This window comes from Silurus meridionalis, chromosome 19 (assembly GCF_014805685.1).
Source record: "Silurus meridionalis isolate SWU-2019-XX chromosome 19, ASM1480568v1, whole genome shotgun sequence".
Lineage (NCBI taxonomy): Eukaryota > Metazoa > Chordata > Actinopteri > Siluriformes > Siluridae > Silurus > Silurus meridionalis.
The window spans coordinates 18,751,773-18,766,772 of NC_060902.1; the positions used below are offsets into that span (position 1 = coordinate 18,751,773).

Sequence of the window (15,000 nt, forward strand, 5' to 3'; positions counted from 1 at the left end):
AGGCCTGGAGAGAAGATCAGGAGGAAGGATAACATCCTCCTCGTCATCCTCCAAATCCTCCTCCAAAAAATGAGCAATCTCATTATCTCCCTCTTCCTTACCCCTGTCCCCCACTAAAGGGTTAGAATCAAAGAGCGAAGGAAGGACAGGAGACACTTCGTCCATCAGCTCTCCCCATCTACATTGTGCCTGAGAAGCAGCCTCGTCCCCTTCGGCGGGCGGCGGAGAGAGACATGGGTCTCCTTTATTCGTGGCCGCGACTCTCATTCGGCGCTCCAGAACCCTTAACGGGAAGCGAGAGCAGTGCATGCAGCACTCGGGGGGGATAGCGAGCACAGCCTGTGCATGTCTCACTCCCAAACACACTATGCACAGGGGATGAGAGTCTTTAGCTTAGATCATTGACCCGCATGCACATGGTCGAGAGGGATCTTTCCCCGCCACAATGCAACCGGATGGGCTTGCAGTCGCCATAACGGAGGTGCAAACACCGGGAGATAGAACAAGATTACCACAACGTGCCTCTCGAAAACGGGTCTCGTACGATACCTTTCTGTTCACTTAACGCGAGGTGAAAAGAACAGCAGAAGCGAATATCCGCTTTAACAGTGAATTTTCTCCTCAAATTAGCAGCCGCGCTCGAAGACGTACCTTGGCGGCTCGCCCGTGAACAGTTTAGCGACCACCCCTAGAGGATCTGCTGAGGATAGCTTTCTGAAAAAGGATCTTTACGGGGAAAAGAACGAGAATGAGTCAGGGACCGTCAGCAGCGGTGTATGTAGGGAGGCGGGACTTCCCGCATCACTGTCGTGATTGGTGTGATTGATGCTTCCAGGATTGGTCACGCCCGAGGCGATTCCCATAGTAAGATACTGAACAGATGTTTGAAAGAGAACATCACTTTTTATTTCTATAAATGTTGGTTTTATGGTGTAGAAGCTCTATGTGCTTCTTCTCTCACTTCCTCTCACTGTCAGGTTTCTAGGAACACATGTTCAGTTTTTGGTTTGAGTGTTAACATCAATGTGTGTTTTAATATAATGATTTTGATCTTATTGAGATTCACTGCAACCTCAACAGATCAGTCTGACAATAATGCTGAAGTAGATCCAGGTTCTTCTGTAAATTGAGCAGTGGGGGACAGCAGGACCATAAGTTTAATCTGGGAATAGTGTAGGGTAAAACCAGGTGCTGCAGATCACTCTAACATGGAGGTTGTTTGATTGATGTATGTGTGAAACTTGCAGCAGCTTTGTCTCACTCACGCTCCTGGGAGAAAATGACCAGCTTTACCTTCACACCTCTTATATCATCATCTCACAGCATGGTGTCTGAGACCTTCTGCTCAAACTAACTCCCTTTCTGTCCCCTTCCTCTCCCCCTCCCTCAGGCGAGACTCAATGGACAGATTCAGTCTCCCAGTGCTCCAGAACTCGCACACTGCCTGTTCTCCACACTAGAAATGGTAAAGACAGAAGTGAGCCAATTAGGTGCTAAAAAATGCAACTGCGTTGTCACGCTGAGTGTGTGTGTGTGTGTGTGTGTGTGTGTGTGTGTGTGTGTGTGTGTGTGCATGCATGTGTGTAGCTTGTGAATCGTGTGCAGATGATCTCCCAGCGTGTGTTGTTGTGCCGTTGTTGGAGCCGGAGTGTGTGCGATTTATGAGTGAGGAGGCAACACAGGAGGAGGACCAGCTGTGGCAGTCTCTAGGAGATGCCTGGAACATTCCTAGGTACCACACACTCTTCATAATCACCACCGTCATCATCATCATCATCATCACCATCATCATCACCACTATCCTCCTCCACCTGTGTTTCAGGACTCAGTGGCCAGAGAATGAAGATATTCCCACCTTCACTCCAGTGTTTGATGATGGTTGGGAGCCACCTGGGATCACACACACTGAGCAAAAAACATTCAACCAAAAGGCGAGCCAGAATTCCCCCCCAGGACAGGCAGGCACACACACACACACACACACACACACACACACACACACACACACACACACACACCAAGTGAAATATTAAATGCTGTCTGGCTGTTTTTGTTTCAGAGGCTTCACACACTTCAGAGAGCACATAGCAGGTAAACCCACCTTTTCCATCTCCTCTGCCTCCCTTTATCTTATATACCTCCTCCTCCTCCACTTCCTCCTCCACTTCCCCAATTACATCATCTCTCTCCTCCTTACCACCTCCTCCTCCTTCTCCTCCACTTCCTCCACCACCTTTACCTCATCTACCTCCTCCTTCTCCTCCACCACCTCCCCTTTATCTCATATACCTCCTCCTTCTCCTCCACCACCTCCACCTTTACCTCATCTACCTCCTTCTTTACCTCCTCATCCTTCTCCTCCACTTCCTCCACCACCTCCCTTTACCTCATCTACCTCCTCATTTACCTCCTACTTCTCCTCCACTTCCTCTACCATCTCCCCTTTACCTCATCTACCTCCTCATTTACCTCCTACTTTTCCTCTAATTCCTCCACCACCTCCCTCTTTACCTCATCTACCTCCTCATTTACCACCTCCTCCTACTTCCTCCACTTCCTCCACCACCTCCCTTTACCCCATCTTCCTTCCCCACGCTCCCTTTACCTCATCTACCTTCTTCTTTACCACCTCCTCCTTCTCCACTTGCTCCACCACCTTCCGTTTACCTCATCTACTGCCTCCTTTACCACCTTCTCCACTTCCTCCACCACCTTCCCTTTACCTCATCTACCTTCTCCTCCACCACCTCCCTTTACCTTATCTACCTCCTCCTTTACCACCTCCTCCACTTCCTCCAACACCTCTACTTCTACCTTTACCTTATCTACCTCCTCCTTCTCCTCCACCACCTCCCCCTTTACCTTGTCTACCTCCTCCTTCTCCTCCATCACCTCCCCCTTTACCTCGTCTACCTCTTTCTTTACCTCGTCTACCTCTTCCTTTACCATCTCTTCCTCCTTCTCCTCCACCACCTCCTCCTTTACCACCTTCTCCTCCTTCTCCTCCACTTCCTCCACCACCTCCTGCTCTATCTCAAGTCAATCCCATGCTCTTTGACTGTGTGTGTGTGTGTAGCTCTGAGGACATGCCACTAAGCTGCATGCGTGTGCTGTATGACTTCAGAGCTAGAAATGGCAGAGAACTCAGTGTGATGAAGGGCGAGATGGTGCAGGTGAGATCATGCTAACATTCGCATTGTATAGTGGGGTGTACTGACCGTGCATGACCAAGTAAACACGCACACACACACACACACACACACACGCACGCACTCACACATACACACAGAGTAATGACTAGTAAGTTAGTTAAACATGTAGAAGGTGAGAAAATGAGGTGTTGGTGATGCTCCTGAAGTAAGGGAGAATGGGGGGTAGGTAATTAAGAATGGGGGCGTAGGTAAGGGAGATTAGAGAGGAAGTAATTGAGAATGGGGGGGGGTTAAGAGAGATTAGAGGGGGAAGTAAGGAAGAAGGGGGGAGATAAGGGTTAAAGAAACTGCAGCAGGACAATTGTCTCTTTTTCTCATGTTTACTCCACTTTGTCTCTTCGTGTGTGTGTGTGTGTGCGTGCAGGTTTTAGATATGTCTAAGCGTTGGTGGAAGGTGAGAAATGATTGTGGTGAAGAGGGTTTTATTCCCAATAATGTTCTGAAGTCCACTGAAGATGAAGAGACACAGGTGCCACAATACTGTTATATCAATACACACTATGACCAAAAGTATGTGCATATCCCCTCCCTGATCATCACACCTGTATGTGGATCTTCTCCAAACTGTTTCCACAAAATTGAGAACAACCAACTATAGAGAACGTATCTGTTCTTTGTAGCAACACAAATTCCATATGATCTGAGATTTCTAAGTGGTGTTCCTGCAGGAGCTTGCTCACAGACACACACACATACACACAATCCCCCACATGCACACACAATCACCCACCACACAAACAATCCTCAACGCACACACAATCCCCCACATACACACAATCCCCCACATACACACACAATCACCCACCACACAAACAATCCTCACCACACACACACACACACAAAATCCTCAAACACACACAATCCCCACACAAACACCCCCACAAAATCCCCAAACAAAACACACACCTCCACACACACACAATCCCCTACACATACACACAATCCCCCACATGCACACACAATCACCCACCACACAAACAATCCTCACCACACACACAATCCCCCACATACACACAATCACCCACCACACAAACAATCCTCAACGCACACACAATCCCCCCATGCACGCACGCACACACACACACACACACACACACAATCTCAAACACACACACAATCCCCAACACATATAATCCCCAAATACACCAAATCCCTCACACACACACAAACCAAACCACACACAATCCCCAAACAGTGTCAAGATGGCGCCGGTGAGGTCGGCTGCCGTCACGACTGCTCCGGCTAAGTTTTCTTATTTTTTTGTTTATTTTATACTTTTATTTAATTAGTTACAGTTCCATCTACACAAGATGAACATCATTAGATATGACAGAGACACTCTTATATCTATTGGTGTACAATGCACGTTTGCCATTTTTAAACCCGGACCCATGCTGGACGAGCGAGATCCTGAGGGAGAACAAAGGAAGCAACCCGTACCGGCGTCCGCGAGGGAAACGAGCCGGTGTCAGGAACAGGCTGAGGGCACGCACACACCGCGCTCCCTTACCTAGTATCCTGTTAGCCAGCGTCCAGTCACTGGAGAACAAGCTCGACAACCTCAGGGCAAGGGTCAAGTTCCAGAGGGACATTCGGGACTGCAATCTTCTCTGCTTCACCGAGACATGGCTGAACCCAGCACTACCGAACTTTTATCAGCACATCACCTGCCCCATCAGGGGCGAAAGGACACTGGATCACTGTTATACAACATTTAAGAACAGCTACAAGGCACAATTACGTCCACCGTTTGGGAAATCGGACGCCATCTTCCTCATGCCTATTTACAATCAAAGGCTGAAACAGGAAGCTCCGGTTCAGAGGGAGGTCGCGCACTGGACTGACCAATCGGTGGCCGCTCTGCAGGACGCTTTGGATTACGCAGACTGGGACATGTTCAGGCGCAGCTCTGATGACGTCAACATGTTTACGGAAGCGGTTGTGGGATTCAACACGGGGCTCGCCACCGGGGGCATGGATGAGTACAAGGCTGCGTCCTACAGTGTTCGCAGAGCGGTGAAGGATGCAAAGTGGTGCTATGGGAGGAAACTAGAGTCACAGTTTCAACATGGTTCAATTCAATTCATTTTTATTTGTATAGCGCTTTTAACAATTAACATTGTCTCAAAGCAGCTTTACACAGATAATGTGGTGATTAAAAGTAAATATGTTCTTTGTAAGTAAGTTTGTCCCTGATGAGCAACTGTGGCAAGGAAAAACTCCCCGAGATGGCATAAGGAAGAAACCTTGAGAGGAACCAGACTCAAGAGGGAACCCATCCTCATCTGGGTTGCACCGAATGTCCATTTGAAGCAGATATACGATGTTGCGGGGTACAGTGATGGTGATCAGAAGCAAACTGTAGTCCTGAGTCAGTGTAGGAGACTGTTGACATTAACTACAGTCCAATCCATCCTCAAAGCGCCCGTTCTTACTCCGGAATTTCATGGAACCACCCAAGGCATTGATGAGAAACCGTCCCAAGATGCACAGAGTGGCCTCCAGTCGAAGAGAACACTATCCAGAGGCAGGCCTAGACAAAGTGGGAAGATCTACGGAGGGGAGAGGGGCAGAAACAATGGTCACTGGAGCCTCAGGAGCAAGTTTAACTCGACCGAGATAGAGAGAGAGGACTCTGACAAGACTCACTATGGCAGCATAACTAAAATGGAGAACCAGAAGGTAATACAGACATGAGGGAACTCTGGGATAATAGACGACCCACCACACCACCGTCAACAAACCAGAGTGAACGTGTGAATGTGAGGGGATGACAGCATACAAATATCCCAGTTCACCAATGACTCTATATCCATGTTCCCTCCAGATCTGAGCCTTTACCTAAGAAAAAAAATCTACTGATCAAAGGCTTGACTGAATAAATATGTTTTCAACCTCAACTTGAACACTGAGACTGTGTCTGAGTCCGGAACACTGGAAGGCTGTTCCATAACTGTGGGGCTTTATAAGAGAAAGATCTGCCCCCTGCTGGAGTCTTCATTATTTGAGGAACAGATAGCCTGCACCTTTTGATCTAAGTAGGCGTGGAGGATCATACTGGTACAGAAGTTCACTCAGATACTGCAGCGTGAGGGCGTTAAGTGCTTTATACATCAGTAGTAGTATTTTATAATCAGTGTGAGATGTAATTGGGAGCAGTGTAGATAATTAAAACAGGGCTGATGTGCTCATATGTTCTAGATCTAGTGAGGACGCTTGCTGCTGCATTCTGAACTAACTGAAGCTTCTTTCTGCACTTACTCCAACACCCAGACAGTAAAGCGTTACAGTAGTCTAATCTAGATGTTACAAAAGCATGAACTAGTTTTTCTGCATCCTGTAACGACATCATATTTCTAATTTTAGCAATATTTCTAAAAAAAGAAGGAGATCCTGGTAATATTATTCATGTGAGCCTCAAAGGAAAGACTAGGGTCAATAATCACACCAAGGTCTTTGACTGCTGTACACACTGAGATAGAAACACCGTCCAGAGATGCTATGGAATTGGAAAGTTTGCTTCTAGCTGCATGTGGTCCTAGTAAAAGTACTTCCGTCTTATCTGAGTTAAGCAGAAGGAAGTTATCAAGCATCCACTGTCTAATGTCCTTTACACACTTCTCAACATTGTTTAGCTGATCTCTCTCATCTGGCTTTGCTGAAATATACAGCTGTGTGTCATCAGCATAGCAATGGAAGCGAATCCCATGTTTATGAATAATTTCACCAAGAGGCAGCATATATAAAGAGAAAAGCAGAGGGCCTAAGACAGATCCTTGAGGAACACCAAACTTTACCTCAGAGAGTGTGGAGAACTCACCATTTACATCAACAAACTAATAACGATCAGTCAAATAATACCTGAGCCAAGAGAGAGCTGTTCCCTTTATTCCAACAACGTTCTCAAGTCTAGCAAGTAGTATAGTGTGATCAATGGTGTGAAAAGCTGCACTGAGGTCGAGCAAAACAAGTAAAGAGACAAAACCCTGATCAGAGGCCAATAACAGGTCATTTACCACCTTAACTAGCGCCGTCTCTGTGCTATGATGAGGCCAAAATCCTGACTGATACATTTCAAAAATGTTATTCAAGTAGGTCATTAAGTAGGTGTGAGCAGAGCTGCTGTGCTACAACCTTTTCTAGAATCTTGGATATAACGGGGAGATTTGATATTGGTCTGTAGTTGGACAGCTGACATGGGTCAAGGTCAGGTTTCTTAATGGGGTGGATAACTGCCAGTTTGAAGGATTTGGTACATAACCAGTGCTAATGGAAGATATTATTATTTTTAAAACAGGTTCAATTACCTCTGGAGTTATCTGTTTAAAGAAACTTGTAGGCGAGGGATCGAGAATGCAGGAGATCGATTAATGAAATTATGTCACTCATGAATAGGAGGGAAGCTTTGTAGTTGATTGTCTGCTATAATTACACTGCTGTCTACAGGGTTACTTGTAAAATAATTTGGATTTATATTAATTGTCTGGATTTCTTGCCTGATGTTTTCAATTTTATTATTGAAAAAAGTTCCTGAAATCATTACTACCTATTGATGGTGTGCATGTGAGTGCAGTGCTTTTATTCCCCGTTAATTATGCTGCCGTGCTGAATAAAAATCTAGGATTATGCTTGTTATTTTCTATGAGGGTGGAGAAATATGCTGATCAGCAGCACTAAGAGATTTTCTATAATTTAGGAGGCTCTCCTTCCATGCTATTTAAAATACTGTTAATTTTGTTTGACGCCACTTACGTTCTAATTTTCGAGTGGTCTGTTTTAAGGTGTGTGTATGATCATTATACCACTGTGCTAATTTTTTCTCCCTGATCATTTTGGTCTTAAGGGGAGCTACATCATCTAGAGCATAACGTAACATTGATTCTAGGTATTCAGTGGCCCAGTCGAGCGCTGCGGGCTCAGATGGAGATCTATCTAATATCGTAATTTCTGGAAGATTATTGATAAAACGTGCTGCTGTAGCTGACGTGAAAGTACGCTTAACACGGTAACGTGGTGAGGTAGAAATGCAATGACTGAGGCAGATTTTAAAAGAGATGAGATAATGGTCTGAAATAACTTCAGACTCTGGAATTATGACTGTTTTTTATTTTTAGTCCAAATGTTAACAACAAATCGAGAGTGTGTCCACCACTATGAGTGGGTCCTATAACATTCTGATTAATTCCAACTGAATCTTGATCCTGAGTGACGACTCGGGGTTAGGGTTAGGGTCAGACGGTCGGTTTAGCCTGTCTGTCTGCTCCCTGGCCTTGGCTCTAGACAGTCACTTGTTAACTAGTGCTGTTCTGAGACTATGACCTATACTACAAGAAATGAGAGCAGCACCTTCCCGGGTGGGATGGATACCATTCCACCCTAACAGGCCAGCCTTGCCCTCAAAAATGCTCCAATCATTAATGAAGCCCACACTGTTTTTGGAGCACCACTCAGACATCCAGCAGTTTAGCGGCCATAACCTGCTGTAGGCTACATCGCCATGTCGCATTGGGATGGGGCCAGAGCATGTTACTGCATCGGACATTGCCTTCACTAACATGGTGGCTCTAGGAGCCTGTGGCAGGGACTAAGAACAAGAATGGTGAATGCGGACGCTTCTCTGGCAGACGAGCTAAACACCTTTTACGCTCGTTTCGAGGCTGCAGCTAAACACGCTAGCAGCGCTAGCAGCACAACCAGCATGCACGCCGAGAGAGCCGGAGAGGTAAACACGTTTACCATCTCGGAGCATGATGTGAGGAGGGCATTCAAGAAAGTGAATACCAGGAAGGCAGCAGGACCAGATAGCATCACAGGTCGGGTTCTAAAAGCCTGCGCTGACCAGCTAGCACCTATGTTCACTGAGATATTCAACCTCTCACTGGAAAAGTCTTTGTCCCCTCATGTTTCAAACAGTCCACCATTGTTCCTGTCCCGAAGAAACACCAGCCCGCCTGCCTTAACGACTATCGCCCTGTAGCTCTGACCTCAGTAGTGATGAAGTGCTTCGAGAGACTGGTCAGAGACTTCATCACTGCCTCACTACCAGACACACTGGACCCACTACAGTTCGCATACCATCAGAACCGTTCGACTGAGGACGCCATTGCTCAGCTCCTCCACACCACGATGAGCCACCTGGACCAAAGAAATGGGAATTATACAAAGATGCTGTTTAACACCATAATTCCGTCCACACTCACCTCTAAATTGGAGGTCCTGGCCTGCTGCTGTGTTAATGGATCTCTAACTTCCTGACAGACAGACCACAAGCCATACGGGTGGGAAAACACACTTCATCCACTCTCACCCTCAGCACTGGAGCTCCCCAGGGTTGTGTTCTGAGCCCCTGCTGTACTCACTGTACACATATGACTGTGTGGCCACTTCCAACTCCACCACCATCATCGAGTTTGCTGACGACAACATTGTGGTGGGCCTGATCTCCAACAATGGCGAGACGGCCTACCTACAGAAGGTTAAACCTGGAGAGATGGTGCCAGGAGAACAACCTTCTCCTGAATTTCAGCAAGACTAAGGAGTTGATCGTGGACTTCAGCACAAAGCGGGAGTGGTCATACCAACCGATAAACATCAGCGGGACTCCAGTGGAGAGAGTGGACAGTTTCCGGTACCAAGGTGTTCACATCACACAGGATTTGTCTTGGTCCTGTCACACCAACACCCTGGTGAAGAAGGCCCGGCAGCGTCTGTACCATCTGAGAAGCTTAAGGGACTTTAAACTACCCTCTCACGGGTAGCATCACTTTCTGGTTCAGGAACAGCACCATGCAGGACAGGCGAGCCCTCCAGAGGGTGGTGCGTTCAGCTGAACGTACCATCCACACCGAGCTCCCTAACCTGCAGGACATCTACAGCATGCAGTGCCGAACCAGAGCCAGGAAGATTATGAAGGTCCTCAGCCATCCCAATAATGGACTCTTTTCTCTGTTGCGTTCAGGGAAACGCTTCCGCTCCCTGAAAGCGAACACAGAGAGAATGAGGAGGAGCTTCTTCGCACAGGCCATTCGGAGTTTAAACCAGGAAACACCCAGGATCTAAAAACTGGCCCACTCTCTCCATCATCACACTCTTTCTCTGTACATATCTCACCTTTCGCACCACGACACTTTAAACTCTGGACAGCACAGTGCACTTTATATCTTATACCACAACATTTAATTATAATCTTATACTCTAGTACTATATTAGTATGTATGTTAGTTCTCACTCTCCAGTGTTCTGTATTTTTGAAAGCTTTATGATCAAACTCTTGATGTCACTCAAATGAGGATGAGGTTCCCTTTGAGTCTGGTTCCTCTCAAGGTTTCTTCCTCATTACATCTAAGGGAGTTTTTCCTTGCCACAGTCGCCACGGCTGCTCATCAGGGATAAACACACACCATTCACCTTCACTGTTGATTTCTGTAAAGCTGCTTTGAGACAATGTCTGTTGTGAAAAGCGTTATACAAATAAACTTGACTTGACTTACCGCACACAGACACTTTATGGACAATCTAAACCACCTTAAATTGTTTGTTTATTGTTTACTGTTCACAGTTTACTGCCATAAGCATTTTTAAATAAAATATAAGAATATATAGGATATAAGATATATATATATATATATATATATATATATATATATATATATATATATATATATATATATATATATATATATCTTATATCCTATATATTCTTATATTTTATTTTTAAAAAAATGCTTATGGCAGTAAATGGCCAATGGTAGTTTTTATACTGTATTTATCAGTCTTCTTTTTCTTTGTATTATTTTCTCCCCATCCTATTCCCTCATGCCGGACCGTCGTAAAAGCATTTCACTGCATGTCATACTCTGTATGTATGTATGTGAAAATGATTTGATTTGATTTGACACACACAATCCCCACACACACAATCCCCCAAACGTGCGCACACCTACAATCTCCCCCAGACAAACATGCTCCTTTCCCCCCACACAATCCCTAAACACACACAATCCCCAAAACACGCACAATCCCTCCCCAAACATGCGCTTACATACACACTCCCCACATAATCTTCCCCACACACAATCCCCAAATTCACACACACACCATCCCCCATGCACATTTCCCCAACACACGATCCACAAACACACATACACACACAACCCCCACAACAATCCTCCCCACAAACAATCCCCAATAAGTGCAAACACAAACTTCACCCCATGCACACACAATCCCTCCCCACATACACACAACCCAACAACATACACACACACAATCCGCTCCAGACACAATCCCCAATCCCACCCTTCGCAACCCCCACACACACACACACACAAACACACAACCCTCTCATGAGCACACATACTTCACCCACACACGAACACACAATCCCTCCCCAACACACACAACCCTTCCCATACACACAATCTCCCACCCTCACACACTCACACACTCCCCAACGCACAATCCGCAATTACACACACAATCCTCCCCACACACGATCCCCAAACAAGCGCACACACCCCATGCGCTCACAGAAAACCACCCACGCGCGCACACATACCCACCCCACCACGCGCAATCCCCACACAGAATCCCACCCCCACACACGCACACAATCCTCCCCACATACACAATCCCCTACATACCAACACCCCAACACACACTCACACACAGATAGTGAAGGAGAACATTGGAACTTAAAGAAGAACCAAGCAGCAGTGTGAGTAAGGTCATGCTCAGGGTTGCAATTACAGCGTGTATACACACACACACTACAGCCAATATGCTGATATCAACAACATAAACACCTTTGTTCCTACAGCGGGTTGAGTCTAACCCAGTCCTGACCAGGAAGTCTCGGCCAGAGGAGGTGAAGGCCTGGCTGGAGTACAAAGAGTTCGGCAACATGTAAGCCACACACACACACACCTACATACACACACCTACAAATACACATAAGCACATCCACCAGTACACACACACAGGTAATAGTTTTATTATTTACACAAACACATGCGCATACATCTCTACACACACACACACACACACACACACACACACACAGGTGAGTGGAGTAAGTAGATTTAAGCACAGCTGTTAATTGTGTCTCTTTCTCGCCTGTACACCGCTTTGTCTGTGTGTGTGTGTGTGTGTGTGTGTGTGTGTGTGTGTGTGTGTGTGTGTATTAGCACCGTGCGCTGTCTTGGGGGTCTCAGTGGTGGGATGCTGTTGGGAATGACGTTAGAAGAGTTGAAGATTGTTTGTCCAGAAGAAGGAAGGCGAGTGTTTTACCAACTACAGAATGTCAAATCGGCACTAGCTGTGAGTGTACACACACGCACACACATATGCACACGTGCACACACGTGCACACACACACACACACACACACACACAAACACTGTTTACATTAATTCAATATTGTTGTTTATCACACCCACACAGTCTTTATTCAGTACTACAGCATGTTCACTGTGTGTGTGTGTGTGTGTGTGTGTGTGTGTGTGTGTGTGTGTGTGTGTGTGTGTGTGTTTAGCTTGCCAAAGAAGTGAGTCCGCTGAATTGAGAATACAAAAGGAGGAAGATGAGATACTACAATGATTATACACACTCACACACACACACAGGTATGCTGGTGTGTAGTGTAACACTGCTGGATGTGTGTATGTGGAGCTGAGTCTGTAACAGAGCCATGAACTTTATACTGTAATAATCTACACTAGTGACACTGAACTCTAATAAAGTGTACAAGAACCCAGAGTGTGTCTGATTCTTACACACACAGAGTACAGAAGTGCAGACTCTTGTGTTTTAAAAGACTCTGGTATAAAATTGAACTTGCATGTACTTAAGTAAAAAGAAGCCATTACTACATTACTACTACTATTACACACTTACACACACACACACACACACACATTAGTTAGGGTTATTGTAGTATCTCATTTTAGTTTCTAACCCTAACCCCATGTTTTGGCCCCACCTCCTGTATGTGTGCGGCATGGGTAAGGAGCTGCAGCTCATCACACAGAGTCTCATGGCGGAAAGCGAGGTGAATGTCAGGAACATTGGTGCTGCGGATATCGTTACCATGCGGACCCTCACGCCTGTACCACTCCCCCAACTATGAAGTCTTCACCTGTTGGGTGGAGTCACCAAAAGCAAACACATAAACAGACTGTGAAAAGGTGTGCAGGGTGTGTGTGGGAGCGGAAGTGTGAGAGTATGTGGGAGTGTGTGCTTTTGTTACCTTGTGTAAAAAGCCACTCATTAGTACACTGTTTCTTGCTAATCCACACATATCACATGAGTTGAGCTTCCATATTTGAGCAGCAATACTGTACTCCTCCATCAGGCACTCGACCCCCCCCCCCCCCCACACACACACACACACACACACACACACACACACACACACACACGTTTTACCTCATTAATACTCTTCTTGCATTTCATTGTTATACCAATCACTGTACATTGCTCTGGATAAGGACGTCTGCTAAATGCTGCAAATGTAAACTGCAGCAGAGTAACGAACACCCCCCCACCCCACCCCGACACACACACACACACACGCACGTGTGCGTGCGTGCGTGCGTGCGTGTGTGTGTGTGTGTTCGTGCTTGCGTTCTTGGCCTTGTGAAAACTCTGGCTGCTGCATTCTGGACAAACTGTAGCTTGTTTATTAATGATGCAGGACATCCACCTAGTAATGTATCACACACACACACACACACACACACACACACACACAAACACACAAACACAATAGTCCAGTCTGGAGGTCATGAACGCATGGACGAGCTTCCTTGCAAGGTGGAAGAACATGGAGCTTCTGTGTACTGGTTTTTGTGCCGATTAACAAAATCTCCGTCTTATCAGATTTTAATAATAAAAAGTTATGAGTCATCCAATCTTTTAATTCTTTAACACACTCAGTTATCTGAGCTAATTGAGTGTATCGTCTGGTTTTGATAAGATATACAGCTGCATCTCAATAAATTAACATTAAAGAGTTTATTTAAACTGGTATATTATATAGATTCATCACACACACACTGATATATTTCAAGTGTTTATTTCTTTGCATTTTGATGATTTTGGCTCACAGCTGATGAAAACCCAAAACCCTAACACCACCCCCCCCACACACACTGATCCCCAGCTGCTGATTTCTTCTTCATTACTGAGATCTTTCCTCCTACAGAATGTCATGTGTGGCTCACTGAGTAACCCTAAATATTATTATTAGTAGTAGTAACAGTCAGTGAAGGACCATCAGGATCAGTAAGTCCTTCTCTGGTCTAAATTTTATCATAATCACTGACTTATGTTTAATGTATTTTTGTTCATGAATATGTATTAAATTATTCCCAAACATTACCAATAGTCCATTCTCTTCATTTTCTAGCGTTTCTCTCAGGTGCACATGGAGCAGTGTACCTGAGGATCTGTTTACGTTGGGTCTGGTTACATTTCTATCCAATCAGATTTCAGCGTCACATTATGTATTCCCGAGGTCAAAGGTCTGCTGTAAGGCCACAAGAGTCAGAACTGTGGACTTTATCATAAACTCCATGTTGCTTGAAACTGTTACTGTAAAGAATAAGATTGCGAGTTGCTGAGGCCATCTAGCAGGTGTCCAATAACATCATTTTCACGTGCTTTAATTGGATTGGTCAGAGAGCGTCACTAGTCAGAGCTCACAAACCACATCTGTATCAAACTGCACAATCTCATATATTCATGTGGATTTAATTCATACATTTTTTATTCAATTACGACTGACAGA

At 45.5% G+C, this 15,000-nt stretch overlaps 1 protein-coding gene across 1 annotated transcript in view; it reads left to right on the forward strand.

Moving 5' to 3' along the window:
* eps8l3a (EPS8-like 3a) overlaps positions 1-12,966 on the forward strand; it is a 17,276-nt gene extending 4,310 nt beyond the window's left edge. The window contains exons 13-21 of the mRNA XM_046874533.1: positions 1,391-1,490; positions 1,606-1,732; positions 1,823-1,958; positions 2,060-2,091; positions 2,195-3,173; positions 3,577-3,681; positions 12,031-12,116; positions 12,398-12,530; positions 12,745-12,966. Of these exons, the coding sequence (XP_046730489.1) occupies positions 1,391-1,490; positions 1,606-1,732; positions 1,823-1,958; positions 2,060-2,091; positions 2,195-3,173; positions 3,577-3,681; positions 12,031-12,116; positions 12,398-12,530; positions 12,745-12,774 (1,728 nt within the window). The 3' untranslated portion in view covers positions 12,775-12,966. The remainder of the gene's footprint in view (positions 1-1,390; positions 1,491-1,605; positions 1,733-1,822; positions 1,959-2,059; positions 2,092-2,194; positions 3,174-3,576; positions 3,682-12,030; positions 12,117-12,397; positions 12,531-12,744) is intronic.
* Positions 12,967-15,000: the final 2,034 nt, after the last annotated feature.